Source organism: Paroedura picta, chromosome 6 (assembly GCF_049243985.1).
Source record: "Paroedura picta isolate Pp20150507F chromosome 6, Ppicta_v3.0, whole genome shotgun sequence".
NCBI lineage: Eukaryota > Metazoa > Chordata > Lepidosauria > Squamata > Gekkonidae > Paroedura > Paroedura picta.
Genome location: NC_135374.1, coordinates 23,755,167 through 23,771,933, shown reverse-complemented (window position 1 = coordinate 23,771,933; position 16,767 = coordinate 23,755,167). Strand labels below are relative to the sequence as shown.

The window sequence follows — 16,767 nt, the reverse complement described above, 5'->3', positions numbered from 1 at the left end:
CCACATAATTTCTTTTTACCCAGACTTCTATCTGGATGAAGTGTTTAGGAGTGCAGATCAAATCATTTGATTCCCCGCTCCCCCACATGCAACCAGCTGGGTGACCTTGGCCTCGCCACAGCACTGATAAAGCTGTTCTGACCGAGCAGTGATATCAGGGCTCTCTCAGCCTCACCCACCCCACAGGGTGTCTGTTGTGGGGAGAGGAAAGGGAAGGTGAATGTAAGCCACTTGGAGACTTCTGGTAGGGAAAAGTGGCATATAAGAACCAACTCTTCTTCCTCTTCTTCTTCTTCTTCCTCCTTCTTTAGTTTTTAAGGCCTACTTCAAGCCCCTGCCCAGGTAGCTTCCTAGATATGCCTTGAGGCTCCTCTGTGCTGTTTTGTTTTGTTTTTAATTATCCAACCCTTGTTTGGGTAGCTTGCTTATTATTGATACTTTTCACACTGTTGTTTTCATAGTTTCATAGTAGCTGTAAAAACTTCATGAACTGCCTGGTCCATGTCTCTGGCAAAGTGCCAGATCCATTTAAAAAATAATCCAGTGCCAAATTTTCCTCCCAATATTTATGCTGTATTTTAAATTGTTTAGCTCTGCAACAGTTGCTCAGCCCTGCCCACTGGCTGAGACTTGTTTGCAAAAATAAAGAACATGAAATGCACAGCCAGGACTGTATCTAGCGAGATCTGATCTGAGCCATTTGCTCTGATATATATTATACAATCCGAAATATGAATAGATTATTTTCTGGCATTTAGAAATGGTTGGAAACTTTTCAGTCCCTCAGTCGCCATGGTGCCTCGCTGTCTGGTTTAGTTTAGGCAGAAGCATGTCAGTGGGGCAAAGAGGAGAGAGCAGGCTCGCCAGCAATAAGGGTGTGATCCAACCAGAACAGTTAGCTAATTTATTTTAACTTTTTTGCCAACCTATTCGGTATTTCTGTTTCTGGTACTTCCACTCTCTGTGTGGTTTCACTGACAGTGAGGAGGCTTATGAACCGAACCTGTGATGGGAGGGGACTGGCTGTGTGAGCAAGAGATGCAACAAGCGGGATATCCCCATCAGGGTCATAACTGGGTTGGTCTCAACCTGGAGTAACCTGGAGTCCTGTGTGCAGTTCTGGAGGCCTCACTTCAAGAAGGACGTAGATAAAATTGAAAGGGTACAGAGGAGAGCGATGAGGATGATCTGGGGCCAAGGGACCAAGCCCTATGAAGATAGGTTGAGGGACTTGGGAATGTTCAGCCTGGAGAAAAGGAGGTTGAGAGAGGACATCATAGCCCTCTTTAAGTATTTGAAAGGTTGTCACTTGGAGGAGGGCAGGATGCTGTTTCTGTTGGCTGCAGAGGAAAGGACACGCAGTAATGGGTTTAAACTACAAGTACAACGATATAGGCTAGATATCAGGAAAAACATTTTCACAGTCAGAGTAGTTCAGCAGTGGAATAGGCTGCCTAAGAAGGTGGTGGGCTCCCCCTCACTGGCAGTCTTCAAGCAAAGGGATACACACTTTTCTTGGATGCTTTAGGATGTTTTGGGCTGATCCTGTGTTGAGCAGGGGGTTGGACTAGATGGCCTGTATGGCCCCTTCCAACTCTATGATTCTATGATTCTATGCTTCAAGGGACCACCTGGAGGGTTAATTCTGGGCCTGCGTAAAGGTAACGTTATCCCTTGTGCAAGCACCAGGTCATGTCTGACCCTTGGGGTGATGCCCTCTAGCGTTTTCATGGCAGACTCAATACGGGGTGGTTTGCCAGTGCCTTCCCCAGTCATTACCGTTTTACCCCCCAGCAAGCAAGCTGGGTACTCATTTTACTGACCTCGGAAGGATGGAAGGCTGAGTCAACCTTGAGCCGGCTGCTGGGATTCAACTCCCAGACTCATGGGCAAAGCTTTCAGACAGCTGCCTTACCACTCTGCGCCACAAGAGGCTCTTTAAGCTTATATAATAGCGATCCCCAACCTGTGGGCTGTGGACCACATGTGGTCCTTCAACTAATTGGAGGTGGGCCCCGAGTAAACTACCCCCCCACACTGGGCCTCAGTAAAAGGCGTTGAGTAGTCCCCGGTGAGTGGTCCCTGGCGTTCAGTGGTCCCCGGTGATAAAAAGGTTGGGGACCACTGTTATATAATACACATTTATTAATTTTGCCAAAAAAGTCTGGTCCTTTGCACATACCATCCCCTGGAGCTCAGGAGGTCTGGTAGGCCTGCTCTGTGACAGCCGTCAAGCAGGATGAGTGCACAGTGTGGAGGTGAGATTGGCACGGCAGGACATGCCTCAAGAGGAGTGAGGCACACACTGACTTTGCAGTTGAGAGCCCCAAACCTGAACTTCTGGCCATTAGGTTTTTAAAGGCAGAAAATGCATAAAAATTCAAGGCGAAATTTGAAGAATGTAGGAATGAAGTTGATAAGAAGTTAAAGAAAGCAGGAGCAGACAAAAAAGATAGTGCCGATAAAGTCGCTGAGAAATTAGAAGAACTTTCTGTAAAGGAGGAGAGCAAAGAACCGGAGAAGAAAGAAGTGAAGGAGGAAACTGATGAAAAGCAATAAATCATATTTTCTATTTCTTAACTTTAAAAAAAAAATTTTTTTTACAAGGGACTTTATGAAAGAACTGTATTCCAACATTCGAAGTTTTTTCCTAAGCTTTTGCCCTTTTTGAAGAGGTCTTCAGAAAAAAAAAATCCATTCCCCAGTCATGAAAATGCACTGTGCTAAACTTTCTTTTCCATAGTGGAAACTTATTTATAGTCATCCAAAGAGAGTGAATAAAGCCTTGGGGGAAAAAAAAAATAGGAGTGAGGAAAGCCGTCCCTCCCCACTTCCCTCAGGACAGGAGGGCCTCACACAAACCTTTGCAGGTGGGTAGCCAGGTGGGTCTGCAGGAGAAGAGCAAGACTGGAGTCCGGCAGCATCTTAAAAATTTCCAGGGAGGGCAGAAGCTTTCGAGAGTTTGAGTACCTTTCACCAGATATATCTGACAAAGGGAGTTTGGACTCTCAAAGCATAAGCCCTGGGAATCTTGTGAGTCTTTAATCTTGCTTACACATGTATGTAATCCGAGTGACGAGCAGGTGCAGAGCCTCTCTCCACAAAACACCCCATTCCCACAATTATTGTAAAGAATAATGAAAGAAACACAGGAGTCTTATACCCATCCTTTCTCCCAAGCATTTCAGGATCCAAGAAGAGTAACAATAACAAAAATAAGTAGAAACATACTTAATCTTAGCCAAAGAGCATGAGTTATATATATATATAGAGAGAGAAAACAAGTTTTATAAAAAGAACTTCATGCTCTTTTGGCTGAGAGCAAGCTCATAGAACCATAGAATCACAGAGTTGGAAGGGACCTCCTGGGTCATCTAGTCCAACGCCCTGCACTATGCAGGACACTCACAACCCTATCGCTCATCCACTGTCACCTGCCACCCTCTTGAACCTTCACAGAACCAGCCTCTCCATCTACCCAGAACCTAGTCAACATCACCCATGGAAACCAGGCTAAATTGATCCAAGCAGCAGCAGCTAGATGGTGCTACAGGTACCTCTACTATCCCCTGTGTACCAATTAACTGAGGGTCTGAGTCTGAAAATGGATCAAGGAGATGTTCTCAGCAAAGAACCCTATGAAAACAGCACCACTGAGTGACAAATCCCTTGTTACCCTAGAGGTAGCCCATAATGGAAGGGTGCCTCACATAGAGACACCTTCATGCACAGAAGCCCATGACTGGACTCTGAGCAGGTTGGCACACACAGAAACCAGCCTGGCAGAGACTGACTATGGAGTCAGTAGGGCCTCTCAACAAACCTAGGAAGCCAGGCCAGGTTTCCATCTTGTTTGGGCTTCACTAGATTTCTTACATTTCCTCCTTGCCCAACTGACTGAGCTAAATGTGCACGTTATCTAAATCACCCCCCCCCCAGCCAAAGACCATTAGACTATCTACAGGAAAGGAATATCCCTTCCAGGTACTAACTGCAACTTCTTTTGTCTCTCTTGCCCAGTGTAATTTTTGCCTTGCAGCATCTCTTATCCCCAAATGTCTTCACTCCATCCCTCCTGATAAAACAAAGACAGGGCTATTAGCGACAAATTACACCTAGCCAAGGTATTGTTCTACTTGATGAGATTACTCCACACCTCCCACTCTAGTGAGCTCACAGTTCAAACCCACCTATCAGGTACTCATAATATCAGAGACCAATCAACAATCTTGGACCTCCCAGTGGGCAATCCCTGGGGTTGGCCCCAGAATTTCAAACACTATATCAAGCCTTGCACACACCCTGTGTGTGTGTGTTGTTGTTTTTGTTGTCCACACCGGACATCCTGTCCACCCCCTGATGTCGTCAACCCTGTGTCTGGGCTGCTTGGATCCAAGAAAGGTGCAGTATGTTGTCCCCCCTGTAGAACTTAGTGTATGTATGTTTTTGCTTCTGTGTGTGTTTTGAGTGTATCCCAATATTTTCCCCAAATAAATCTCCTGGGTGTAAGCTTAATTGTCTTCTTCATTTAAGAAGGGTTTCTTCCAGGGAAAGGACCCCGTAAAAATTGGTAGTAAAAGATCCTGTATTACCCCTGCCTCTTGCTATATTCATGATTCCCCAGCAATTTGGGTAACACCCTTGCACTTGGAGACTCAGTCCTGGGAGTCATCAACTGCCGAATTAAATAATTGCATCCGTTGCAATCCAGCTAAGGCAGAGTAATAGAGATGTAAGAATTAGTGAGGAGTGGTTGATGCTGGCCAACTTTTAACTGGCTCACTGGTTCCCTCCGTAAGGACAATTTAGTCGAAGAAGAGTCGGTTCTTATATGCCACTTTTCTCTACCAGAAGGAGCCTCAAAGTGGCTTACAATCACCTTCCCTTTCCTCTCCCCACAAGAGACACCCTGTGAGGTGGGGGAGGCTGAGAGAACCCTGATTACCGCTCGGTCAGAACAGCTTTATCAGTGCTGTGGCAAGCCCAAGGTCACCAAGTTGGTTGTATGTGGAGGAGGAGTAGGGAATCAAACCTGGCTCACCAGATTAGAAGTCCGCATTCCTAACCACTACACCAAGCTGGCCATCGATCAAATATTTGTTTGCCCACTATGAAGCACTGCTCTCTGATTCCAGCCACTTCAACAATACAATTATCCAATATTGTCAATGTCCAATATTGGACACTGGAATATAGAGATAAAATATTGCTGTCAAATTCCCTGTACATATAGAGCAAATATTCAGATAGTGGCAGGCAAACATTCCACATCCAGATCCCCAGGAGAAAATTTGAGTAAGCAAACTCAACAGACCATATTTAGGGAAGGCATTAAGGAGCTGAATTACGATACGATAACATTTATTGTATGTAGCCAAAGGCCGTTACAAAACACAATCAAAACAATATGGCACAAATATAAATAAATAAAACAATATTTCTACAATATTGCGTACCTCAAAATGTAAACATGGACTACTAAGTTACAATAAGAGGGATAAAATGGTGTATCAAGGTGGAGGCTCCTGTAAAAATGCATTAGCTCGGATCTTCCTGGCAGCCAGAGCAAAAAGTGCCACCCTATATGAGATATAGGGGTCGACATCTGATAACAGATAGGTGACTTTGTTAAAATCAAAAATAGGGTGTGAGTTTGGTAATAATTTGGCAAGGAATTTGCCCCTGGGTTCGGAGTACAGGGAACAAGCCAAAACACAGTGGGGCAGGTCCTCCACAGATGGAAGGAGCTGAATTAGACCAAGCCATTAATGACTGAAATAAGTCCTTAATATGACACTTTTTTTCGATGTCATCTCTCAGTCCTGGAAGAGTACAGTCTGGCATAGTCTCTGGAATAAACGCACACTGGCATAATTAACCTCACAACTCTATGTTTGTAGACTGCAGGTTTCTGCAGATTTATTCAGTTTTGTTACAACTCTATTATGCCCGTCTTCCTAGAATCTCAGGACATCATATATGGTTCTCCCCTCTAACATTTCGTCTTCATGACAGCGCCATGAATCTAAATCACACCATTGGTCTATCAAGGGCAGTATTGTCTACTCAACTGGCAGCATCCCTCTAGAGCAGGGGTAGTCAAACTGCGGCCCTCCAGATGTCCATGGACTACAATTCCCAGATGTCCATGGACTACAATTCCCAATTCCCTTCTGGGAATTGTGGTCCATGGACATCTGGAGGGCCGCAGTTTGACTACCCCTGCTCTAGAGATTCGGGCAAAGGCCTTTCACATCACTGCCTACATGGACCTTTTAACTGGAGATGCCAGGGCAGAGACTTTGCGTACAGAGCCCCACCCCAAGTAGGATAGGCTGACAAAGCAAGATTGACCAAAGTTCTGGTTTACAGAACATCTTCGTAAGCAGAAAGGAAGCTGCTTTATACTGAGTCGGACCATGGCTCAATGTAGGCCAGTGCTGACTGCTCAGATGTGTTGGAATAGACAATGTCTGGTGTACAAAGACAAGAAGAAGATCCTGCAGGGGGCAGCAAGAAGAGTGCCAGATAGGATAGTGAGGTCAGGACTCTCTCTCCTTTTAAGTGTCACTCTTTGTCTCCAGATTGCTACTTTTAGGGGCAATTTCCTCCTCCTTCTTGGAAGCCACATCATCCAGTCTCTCTCTCTCTCTCTCTCTCTCTCTCTCTCTCTCTCTCTCTCTCTCTCTCTCTCTCTCTCTCTCTCTCTTCTTTCACATCATCTGCTGCTCGATACTTTCAGCCAGTGGGGCCTGGAACTGAAGCTATGTGCTTCTATGTGCTTTCCCATCATGGCACAGCCCCTCCCCCCAAACGCTGGCTGAGTTCGACTAGCAATCTATTCCACCAGGTCCTCCCTTTTGCAGCTCGGCCATCTGAGATCCTTTCCTGACTGACGTGCCAAATAGGACATCTTGGATCCTTTTTCAGCCTTACATACTGTGGGATTTGAAACCACCATCTCTACTGCAGCATGATTGGTCTGTCTGCCACACCTCAGGGTTCTCTCCAACGTTTCACACTTGTAACAAACCTGGTAGGTTAGTTACAGACTTGTAGGTTAGACTGAGTTTGAGACCTGATCCACCTTCTTTCATCCAATAGACTTTGGGGCAGGAGGTGACTTTGAATCCAGCTTTTCTAGCCCTACTCAGCCATGGTACGTGTCGCACACTCAACCCCCAGGGATACCAAAAGGTGTGCTGATTTGGCTGCCATCCTCTTTGGGCATTGCAGGCATATTACTCTAGAGGTAGCCCATAATGGAAGGGTGCCTCACACAGAGACACCTTCATGCACAGAAGCCCATGACTGGACACTGAGCAGGTGGCACACACAGAAACCAGCCTGGCAGAGACTGACTATGGAGTCAGTAGGGCCCCTTAAGAAACCTAGGAAACCAAACACTATATCAAGCCTTCTGCACACTGTGTGTGTGTGTGTTGTTGTTGTTGTTGTTGTTGTTGTCCACACCCGGCATCCTGTCCACCCCCTGATGTCGTCAAACCTGTGTCTTGGCTGCTTGGATCCAAGAAAGGTGCAGTATGTTGTCCCCCCTATAGAACTTAGTGTATGTATGTTTTTGCTTCTGTGTGTGTTTATCCCAATATTTTCCCCAAATAAATCCCCTGAGTATAAGCTTAACTGTCTTCTTCATTTAAGAAGGGTTTCTTCCAGGGAAAGGACCCCGTAAAAATTGGTAGTAAAGATCCTGTGTTACCCAGCCTCTTGCTATCTTCATGATTCCCCAGCAATTTGGGTAACAGGCAGGGAGACAAGCTTTTGATAGACGGTTTGTTTGTTCACAGCTTTTTGGCTTCCCCATATTCCTTCCTCACAGTGCAATCCTACACTGACCAAACTTTATTAAAGCTGCATAGAGCAGAACCCCCTCCCCTAGATAAGAAGTAGAGCTGTTCTTTTATACCCTGCTTTTCAGTACCCCCAAAGAGTCCCAAAGCAGCTTATAAACACCCTTCCTTTCTTCTCCCCACAATAGACACCCTTTGAGAGAATTGCTCTGTGAGAACATCTCTGAGAGAAATGTGGCTGGCCGAAGGTCACCCAGCTGGCTGCATGTGGGGGAGCAGGGAATCAAACCCAGTTCTCCAGATTAGAGCTCACCATGCTTAACTACGACACCACGCTGGCTCTCAGCCAGAGGTACGGCAAGGGGTCCTCATCAGACAGCCTCCTTATATCCAGGGGCTCCCCCTCATTCATTGCCAAGCTAGAGAGAATAGTCTCTCCACCATTCTTGATGCATTTGGATTTGCCATCATGACGTGGAAGTCCGTACTTTCTCCTGTGTTCTTTCCCCCGTAGCCCTCTGTGTGTGCTCATGTACATAAATACCATCCTGACTTTCTGGTTTGCTATTGCCTGCCCCTGTGCAGAGACTCTGGGCTCCCCCGAAAGTCTCCCATCCCAGCCCTAACCAGGGCTGACCCTGCTTCATTTCCAAGATCGGAAGAGATGGAGCCAGCCTGATATATAGGGCTGCACCAAGCGAGAACTCCCTGCATTGCGCCAGGAACACGCTCTAGTCAGCATCATGTTTCATGCTCGGGATTTTTAATCCATTTCCCCAGGTCCTCATAATTTCTACCCTTCCTTTCTTACTCTGTTTCCGCAGTATAATCAACAGGGCATTGTGGTTGGAAGTCGGGACTGCAAATTCCCCTTGTCTATATGAATCAAAAAGTCAACCATTTTTACTTGTTTGCTAGCTGGCAAAAATACCGTAGCCCCCTTCCCTCTGGCATTTGTTCAGTCCCTTTTGGTTGCTAAACCATTTTGCCCACCAAAAGCTGTTCAATCTTTTCCAACTTCAGTACATTATTGACAATAAAATACTGAGAGGGAACCTAGAGGGGGAGTTAAGAGAAATAAACTTGTGGAGAGTTATTCAGTTGCTTCCCCCCTCCTTGGGCAGCTGCCATCACCTCCAGGAGACACCTCTAGGCCATAAATGCTGATGCACTGATAAACTGTTGCTCCGAGTTTTCTGTGGATCTTTAAAAGTGAGATGAGCTATGTGAAAATAAACACATTTCGGAACGATTGCCTTGCATGCAAGACACCAGCACATCTGTCAATCTGGTCATCCATTTCTACCCTACCTTTCTCTCCAGTGGGGAACTGAAGTGGCTTAAATAACTTTCCTGTCTTCCATCTTATCTTCACAACAACCCTGTAAGGTGGGTTAGGCCGAGAGTGTGAGGCTGGCCTAAGGTCATCCCACGGATATCATGGATGTCTCCCAGAACCTAGCCCAGCGACTACCCAAACTGGCTCTCCCTGAATACACAAAGAGCTATCACACACACACACACACACAACTTCCTTCAGCACCATTTGCTTTAAACCTATACAAAGAGAGCTTGAAAGCAACACAGGGGTTACACCAGACTGAATGTAGCCACCAGATCATTGGAATGACTTTAAAAACAGAGTTTCAGGAGAACGTGTGGAAGCCCAGCTCTGATCAGAGTTCCCATGACAACCTGTGGGTTGAGTGTTTTAAAGTACATTTTGACCAGAGCTACTTTGCACAGCAATATCAGTGTCTCTTCTGCTCTGTCGCTGGAATTCTATGTGCAGGCCTGAACACTTTTGTTCTGCAAGGAGCACTTTCTCCCACCCCCACCCCGCAAAGAACAAGCCTTGTGCTCAGCTTTAACTTTGGACAGGTGCTTTAATTGCCCGTTCCCTGGAGACCGTTTTCTACATTGCAGTGTCATGGATGCACTGCAAAGACCCAGATCATGCGGGGGGGGGGGGGTTGTGAAGGGGGGGCATGCACACAGAAACAGGCATGTGCATTCCTAGCCCAACCTATAGAGGAGTTCTACGTACACACAGGCACTATGCACCACATTAAAGAGAGCCACTGAGCAACTGGAGCTGCACATGCATAACTGCAAGGATGTAGGTCCAGGATTTTCCCTCCAGGAACTCAGTTTCCTGAAACTAGAGGCTTGATCAGGGTGATGCCGGGCAATCTCATGAAGCCATGGCAGGTGTCCCCTGGGCAGGGGGCAGGAGCCAACAGCAAGCTCTTGCCTCTGCCCACTTCCACAGAGCACACATTTATTCGCTTTCTGGCTTTGGGGAAGAGGAGCTGTGCTTTCCTACACTTGCCGTTTTGAAATCAGCTTGCTGGCCACATCCTGCTGCAGCTCCCTGTCTGGAAGGGGCCAAGGCATGCCTCTGGCAGGGTCACCTCTGCAGCTCCAGTGCTCTGTTGTCCTCCCAGCCTGGTGAGACGTGGTGGGATCAGGGGGGCAGGTTCAGCTCCCCCTTTGGCTATGGAAGCTGGCTGGCTGACCTGGAACTGGTCGTCACTGGTCTCTCAGCCTAGCTGACCTCTCAGGGTTGTAGGCAGGACAAAACAGGGAAGGGGCAGCAACAGAGACACTGATGTCCTTGGATCCTTTGGGCGTGGAGCCGGAGGAATGTGCTGCTCTGCCAGCTGGGGTGGTGCCTCCTGCTGTGCCAGAGCTGGACTGGAGTGAAGTCCTCCTTGCACCAGCCTTGGGAAAGGACCCTTGAAGAGCCCCAGGATCTCCCTAATCTCATGCGGAAGCTCCAGCCCCAGGAATTCTAAGCCCTAGTGGCCTCCCCCAGAAGATGAGCACTGAGAATAGCAGGGATGGGGAGAGCAGTTCATCAGGACCTTGAAGAAGACCCTGATTCCCTGTTTGCAGCAACTGCTCAAGAATGGCCAGCCCCACAAGGTGCTCTGTGGCCTGCCATGGAGATTCAGGGATGGGGGAAGCTGCAATGGTGGGTTTCAGCCTGGGTGGGTCCTGTTGGCGAGTGTGGCCCTCTTGTCTCTTTGCAGGAGACAGTCCTGCGTTCCTTCAGAGAGGTTGTTTGTGGGCCAAGGACTGAGGAATGAAGGGAGTCAAGGCACCAAGAACTTCCTGAGCAGATGGATGACCTCTGTTTGACTCTGTGGCCCCAAAGGGCAGTGCTTCCAAAAGACCCTGTCCCTCCTGCCTGGAGGGTTTGCAGGGGCCTGGGGAGAAGGGGAGAAGGGATTCGGGTCCTTTCCACATTGGAGGACAGAGTGCAAGCCAAAGAGTGCTTTCAGGAAGGAAGACCCACTGAGTAGACCTGCTTAGGATGGTAGAGCTTGTTGGCTAGGGAAAGGAAGCCCAAGGAGGCCGTCTCTTCCCCATGCCCTAACCCCCCACCCCTCTTGCCTTCATTCCCCCCACCCCACTTCCCCACCCCCAGTCCCCAAGAAACTCCCATTTCTACCAGGTTTTGCCCTGGGCCACAGAGGCGCTAAGGAGGAAGACTCCTCCAGCCAAACCTTTCCTGTGGGGCTTTGGACCCAGGCAGTCCAGGCTCAACCTCAGCTCTAGCCAGAGACAGCAGCCTTGGATATCTGTGGAGCTGGACCACTGTTCCTGGGAAAGATACCTCCTTCCCTGCCCACACGGGAACAGAACTCGCCTGTGTCGGAGAAAGATGCTCAGAGCCCAGGGCTGCATCTAAAGTGGCTCCTTCTCCATTCTGATCCACGGCCAGCGGCCATGCGAGTTGTTAGAAAACAGCTCTCTGTGTGATGTCTCCTGACATGTTGAGACTGGAAACAGGAACTCTTTACCATAGAGTTAGAGAGATAGACGGGGACACTGACCGCTCACCTTTGATCTCACTGACCTGGCCCTAGAGGGTAATTTCCTGTTTTTCTCAGTCTCCATCCCCTTTACTTCTCCATCTCTCAAGTCTGCAACATGATGGCAGAGAGATGCTTATTTAGATTAGAATAGGAACCGTATCTTTACCTCTAAGTATGTAGCATTACGTTCTTTATTAAATAGTCACTATAATAGCCAAGTACCACGTTTGTGAATGTGTCTTTCTTTGTTGTTTTCACTCCACACGCACTCTGCCTCCCACTGCGTTACTTTGCCACACTGCAGCACTCTGATAACTTTCGGGATATTAATCCTTTACCAATCCTTAATATCCTTCACAAGGCAGAGGTTCATGTGTGTGGCTTGTTTTGGCTTGAAATCCAGGAGCCCGGTCCGGTGGCCAGCTTGGCTACCCAGTGATACTAAATACAGCTTGTAGTGGTTAAGAACGATGGCTTCTAATCTGGCAAAATGGGTTTGATTCCCCACTCTTCCTCCACATGCAGCCAGCTGGGTGACCTTGGGCTCCCCATGGGACTGATAAAATTGTTCTGACCAAGCCATGATATCAGGGCTCCCTCAGCCTCACCCACCACACAGGGTATCTGTTGTGGGGAGAGGAAAGGGAAGGTGACTGTAAGCCGCTTTGAGACTCCTTCGGGTAGAGAAAAGTGGCATATAAGAACCAACTCTTCTTTTTGAAGAAGAAGAAGAAGAAGAAGAAGAATTGGTTCTTATATGCCGCTTTTCCCTACCTGAAGGAGGCTCAAAGCGGCTTACAGTTGCCTTCCCATTCCTCTCCCCACAACAGACACCCTGTGGGGTGGGTGAGGCTGAGAGAGCCCTGATATCACTGCTCGCTCAGAACAGTTTTATCGGTGCCGTGGCGAGCCCAAGGTCACCCAGCTGGTTGCATGTGGGGGAGTGCAGAATTGAACCAAGCATGCCAGATTAGAAGTCCGCACTCCTAACCACTACACCAAACTGGCTCTCGTTTTGAAATGAGCTTTTTCTTCTAAACCTCCGAGTTTCGGATGGGGAGCCGAGAAAGGATTCCGCGGGGCTGCCATCCTGGCCAGTCAGTTCGTGGCCGCTGCTTCCAGCCACCCCCGCCCAAGCAGAGCCTCGCTTACAATCCCCCGGGATGCGCATCTCTGCGCCCTCCAGACGGTGCCTGCCGGCCAAGCGACCGCTTCCTCAGCCCGCTCGCCCGAGGCTGGGCCAGCCTGCGCCACGAAGAAGAAATCTCCGTCTTGGAGGGCCGGGCTGTGCCCACCCGCTCGGGGTTCAACGGCGGGGCGCTCCTGCCTGGCGCTTTGGAGACGCTGCCCCCCGAAGGAGGCCGCGGGACCCCTTGAACTCGCTTTCCAGGAAACGGGCGGCGAAAGGCCGCAGGAGGACCCAGCAAACCTCCGATCTAAGAAGCAGGTTTCCGTGGAAGGAAATCCTCGGGCTGTTTGGGGGCTTCCTTTGCAAAGCCTTCCTCGCGTCTCCCTTCATCCTGTCCGGCTCCAGCTAAGGATTTCAGGATCAATTTGTATAATCCTATTTGCTGTTTGTGTTTCAAGTAAGGGAGGCGGAACTTGAACCTCTTATTTAACTTGACCATTATCTGCCATTTGGGGGCGTAAACAACCCCCTGAGGGCACACGATTTTTAAAAGACGCCTTCTCTTCTCTTCACCCCCCTCCCCCCAAGGCAGGCGCAAACAGGAAACTTAAGGTTAGGATCTGAAACACCTTTGCTTGAAATTCAGGACTGGTAGAAGGACATTTTCATGGAACCGCATGAGAGGCGTTTCCAGCGCGCTCCTAAGTGCGGGGCTGAGGACGGGCTCCCTGGTTTCGTACCACTGTTGGGTGCTTCTAGATGACAATGACAGGAGTCCTGTTGCGGAGAGCCTGCGGGTCGGAAGAAGCGGAGCACGAGGGAAAGCCAGAATCGGGCCCAGCTCAAAACGCCCGTTCCTTTGCCGCTTCCATGCAGAGGGGCGGCTGGTCGCGCCCTGCAAACGGCGGGTTTGGTGCCAGTGGAGAAGGGACCAACCCACGCGCCGCGCTGGCTCGCCACCTTTACGCGTCGTCGCTCTGGGCTAAGGTAACAGCGTGAGGTCCACGGGGATGGATGGAACCCCCCCCAACCCTCCGCCCCCCCCCATCCCCAGACCCTCCGCAACCCTCCCCCCCCCGGGGGGCGGCCCAGTGCCAAGCGAGGCCAGGCGGGCGGGCAAGGAGAAGCCGCGGAGGCTTCAGGGAACCGGGAGGAGCGACCGGGAGTGGCACCCAGCGACACAGCCCTGCTCAGGGCTTGCGAGCGATCCAGGCAAAAGGGAAGCGCAGTGAAACCGCAGCGGTTGCCTCGGAAAAGACTGACGCCCCATCGAGGCTACAAAGCCAAAGGGCCTGGATTCCGGGGCGTTCTTTTTTCCCTACACAGAAAATGTTTTTCATGGGGGGGGGGGGAAATCTTTATTTTCTTCTTTCTTTTCTTTTTTTACATAAATAAATAAATAAATATCTGCTGGCAGGACAGAAAGAGCGCGAGCACAGCCACCTCCCCTTAAGGACAAACAGAACAAGCCAGTCTCTGTGCAAGGGTCCTGGTCTGCCGCCCTGGCCTCCGGCGAGCCCCGACGGCCCTCTGGCCAGGTCCCGGAGTGGCGGCAGGTGGGCGGCAGAGAGCGCAGGCCTTCCCCAAGTCCCGGCAGGCAGGCGGGCGCCGCTGTCCTCCGGGCCCCCGCCCTGGTCCTGCGAGCCTCCCCGCCCCCCGGAGCCCTTGCCTCGCGCAGTATGGACAGAGTCCGTCCGTCTGTCGGGGGGGGGGGGTCCCTCGAGTGTTCGGGCGGAGGCTGGGCTCAGGGGCTGGCGGCCAGGTCGCGCTCCTCTTTGCCCGAGGGGGAGGGTGACATGGGCAGGTCGTCCTCGTCCTCGTCGTCTCCGGGGCACTTGGCGGCCGCCGACAGGGAGGCGCACTTGCAGGCGTGGGGAGCCGAGGCCCCGGCGCGGTGGGGCCCGCCCTTGCCCTCCTTCTTGTGCTTGACGCGGCGGTTCTGGAACCAGATCTTCACCTGCTTCTCGGACAGGTTCAGGTAGGTGGCGATCTCGATGCGCCGGAGCCGCGACAGGTACATGTTGGAGGCGAACTCGCGTTCCAGCTCCAGGAGCTGCGTGCTGGTGAAGGCCGTGCGCATGCGCTTACTGCTGGGCAGCGGGCCCGACGTGCTGTCTGCAGAGGAGGCAAAAAGGCGCGCCGTCAGGCCGGAACCGCAACCAGACCCCCGCCCGCCCCCCGCGATCCGCACTGACCAAGGGAACCCCAGGGGTGGCCGGAACCAGGTCGGACCGCGCTTCGCAGCTGGCAGAGGAGCCCAATGCGCCGTTGCAGCGAGATCTGGGACTTCTCCGCGAAGGAGGTCTGCTAGAGATCCCCAGTAGATCACTATGCCTTTCAAGAACCGATCGATACGCCTTCCTGGGGCAGCTGCCCCAGTTCTACCCCTTCCTGGTGTCTCTTACTGGGGCAGCTGCCCTGTCAGGCAGCCGGAGCCTGGGGAAGACTCCTCGGATGCCCCCCCCCTCTAGTTAGTTTGCGCCAGAACGACACCGCCCTAAGCAGAGCGCCATTCCTCGGTGGGTTTCGAAGACCGTCGATCAACTTCCCAGCCGCCCCCTCAAAAGGCGCGGGCCGAGGGGCGCAGGCGAGAGGTCAGGGGGGACTGCGAGCCCTTAGGGCCACGCCCGCCCACCCCCACCCCCGTCGGCGCCAGAGCTCTTTCGAGGCAGGTCGAGGCTGGAGTGGCTGGCCCTGCAAACCTGGGCGCTTTTCCTCGGTTGCTCCCACCGCTTAGGTCGGGCCTAAGGGCGCTTGGCGTGCCCAGAGCGATCGACCAGCTGCCCCTTCCCCAAGGCGACCCCCCCCAGCCCAGGGCCCGCCCGCCCCCTGCCCCTTCGCCCAGGGCCTCGGGGCTGTGTCTGTGCGAGGCGCGGGGGCTCCAGGGCCACAGCCCCCCCTCCCTCCCCTCCCTCCCTCCCTCCCGCTGGCCGGGCGCGCGCGGCGACTCACCGACGGAGATGCAGTGGAAGTGCCGGGGGTCGGGCAGCGGGTAGGCGCTGGGGTAGAGGGCGGGCGGGTGGGCGGCGGCGGCGCCTCCGGAGGGCTGCCTGGCGGCCAGGGGCGCGGGGCAGTACTGGGAGCCGAAGGGCGGGAAGGAGGCCTTGAGCAGCGGCAGGCCGGGCGGCGGCGGCGGGTGCAGCTGCGAGGCGGCGGCGACGCACAGCGGGCACACGCACAGCAGGCCGGCCTTGCGCGCCGCCGACGCGGCCCCCGGTGCTGCCGGGCAGGCGCCCCCGGAGACGGCCGAGAGCCCGTGCAGCGGGTGCGAGGGGTGCACGGCGTAGGGGAAGAGCGGCGGCGGAGGAGGGCTGCCCGGGGACGAGCCGCCCTTCTTCTCCCCGCCGCCGCCGCCTTCGCGCAGCACCAGCGAGTCCACCAGGAAGGAGCGCGGCATGCCTCCGCCCCGTCCAGCCGCCGCCTGCCTCCGCCTCCGCCTCCGCCTGGGCCGCCTGCGCTGGCTGGGGCCGGGCTCCTGCGAGGGCGCTGACCAGCGCCAGTGGTGCTGAAAGGGCCGCCGGGCCCGCTTTAAATAGGCCCGCCGGGGGCCATGTGATGAGGGCGACGCCGCCAGCCGCCCGAGCCGCCGCCGCCGCCGCCGCCGCCGCCGCCGTCTAGAAGAGGCTTTGTGTGGCGCGCCAGGGCACCGCGCCCCCGCTCCCCCCCCGCGCCCCCGCTCGCCCAAGGAGCCGCACAATGGCCCCCATTCTCGCCCGGCCCTCGCCCCCGGGGCCACGCCATTGGTTCCTCCGGCGGCACGGCGCACCGCTTCGAGGGGGCGGCCCGGCCCACTTCTCCGCCTCGCTGGTCGCCTCGGGCGCGCCTTCGGCTTCGGCTCCTTCCCGCGAGGGGAGCTGAGCCGAGCCGGGGAGGCCGCCAGGAGCCTCCCTGGCTCGGGAAGCGGCTGGCTGTCTCCGTCTGTTTGGTAGGAGGTCTAAGGCAACAGGTGCAAAGCCGGGGAGACCCAGGTGGGCGATCTCTGCGCGCCCAGGAGGACGGAGGC

General features: G+C 52.7%; 1 protein-coding gene across 1 annotated transcript; it reads right to left on the bottom strand.

Annotated features, from left to right (window-relative positions):
* Positions 1 to 14,128: 14,128 nt before the first annotated feature.
* GSX1 (GS homeobox 1) lies at positions 14,129 to 16,251 on the bottom strand. Its single transcript, XM_077344230.1, has 2 exons — positions 15,717 to 16,251; positions 14,129 to 14,879 (listed from the first exon to the last, which is right to left on the bottom strand). Exons 1-2 carry the CDS (start codon positions 16,159 to 16,161, stop codon positions 14,509 to 14,511), a joined length of 816 nt encoding a protein of 271 aa, XP_077200345.1. The 5' UTR covers positions 16,162 to 16,251; the 3' UTR covers positions 14,129 to 14,508.
* Between the last annotated feature and the right edge of the window lie 516 nt (positions 16,252 to 16,767).

Bases quoted from the DNA above. Each gene is read 5' to 3' on its own strand.
- GSX1 (XM_077344230.1), bottom strand. From the start codon at position 16,161: ATGCCGCGCTCCTTCCTGGTGGACTCGCTGGTGCTGCGCGAAGGCGGC. The intron at 14,880-15,716 runs GTGAGTCGCCGC...CCTCCTCTGCAG, and splicing joins CTTCCACTGCATCTCCGTCG to ACAGCACGTCGGGCCCGCTG.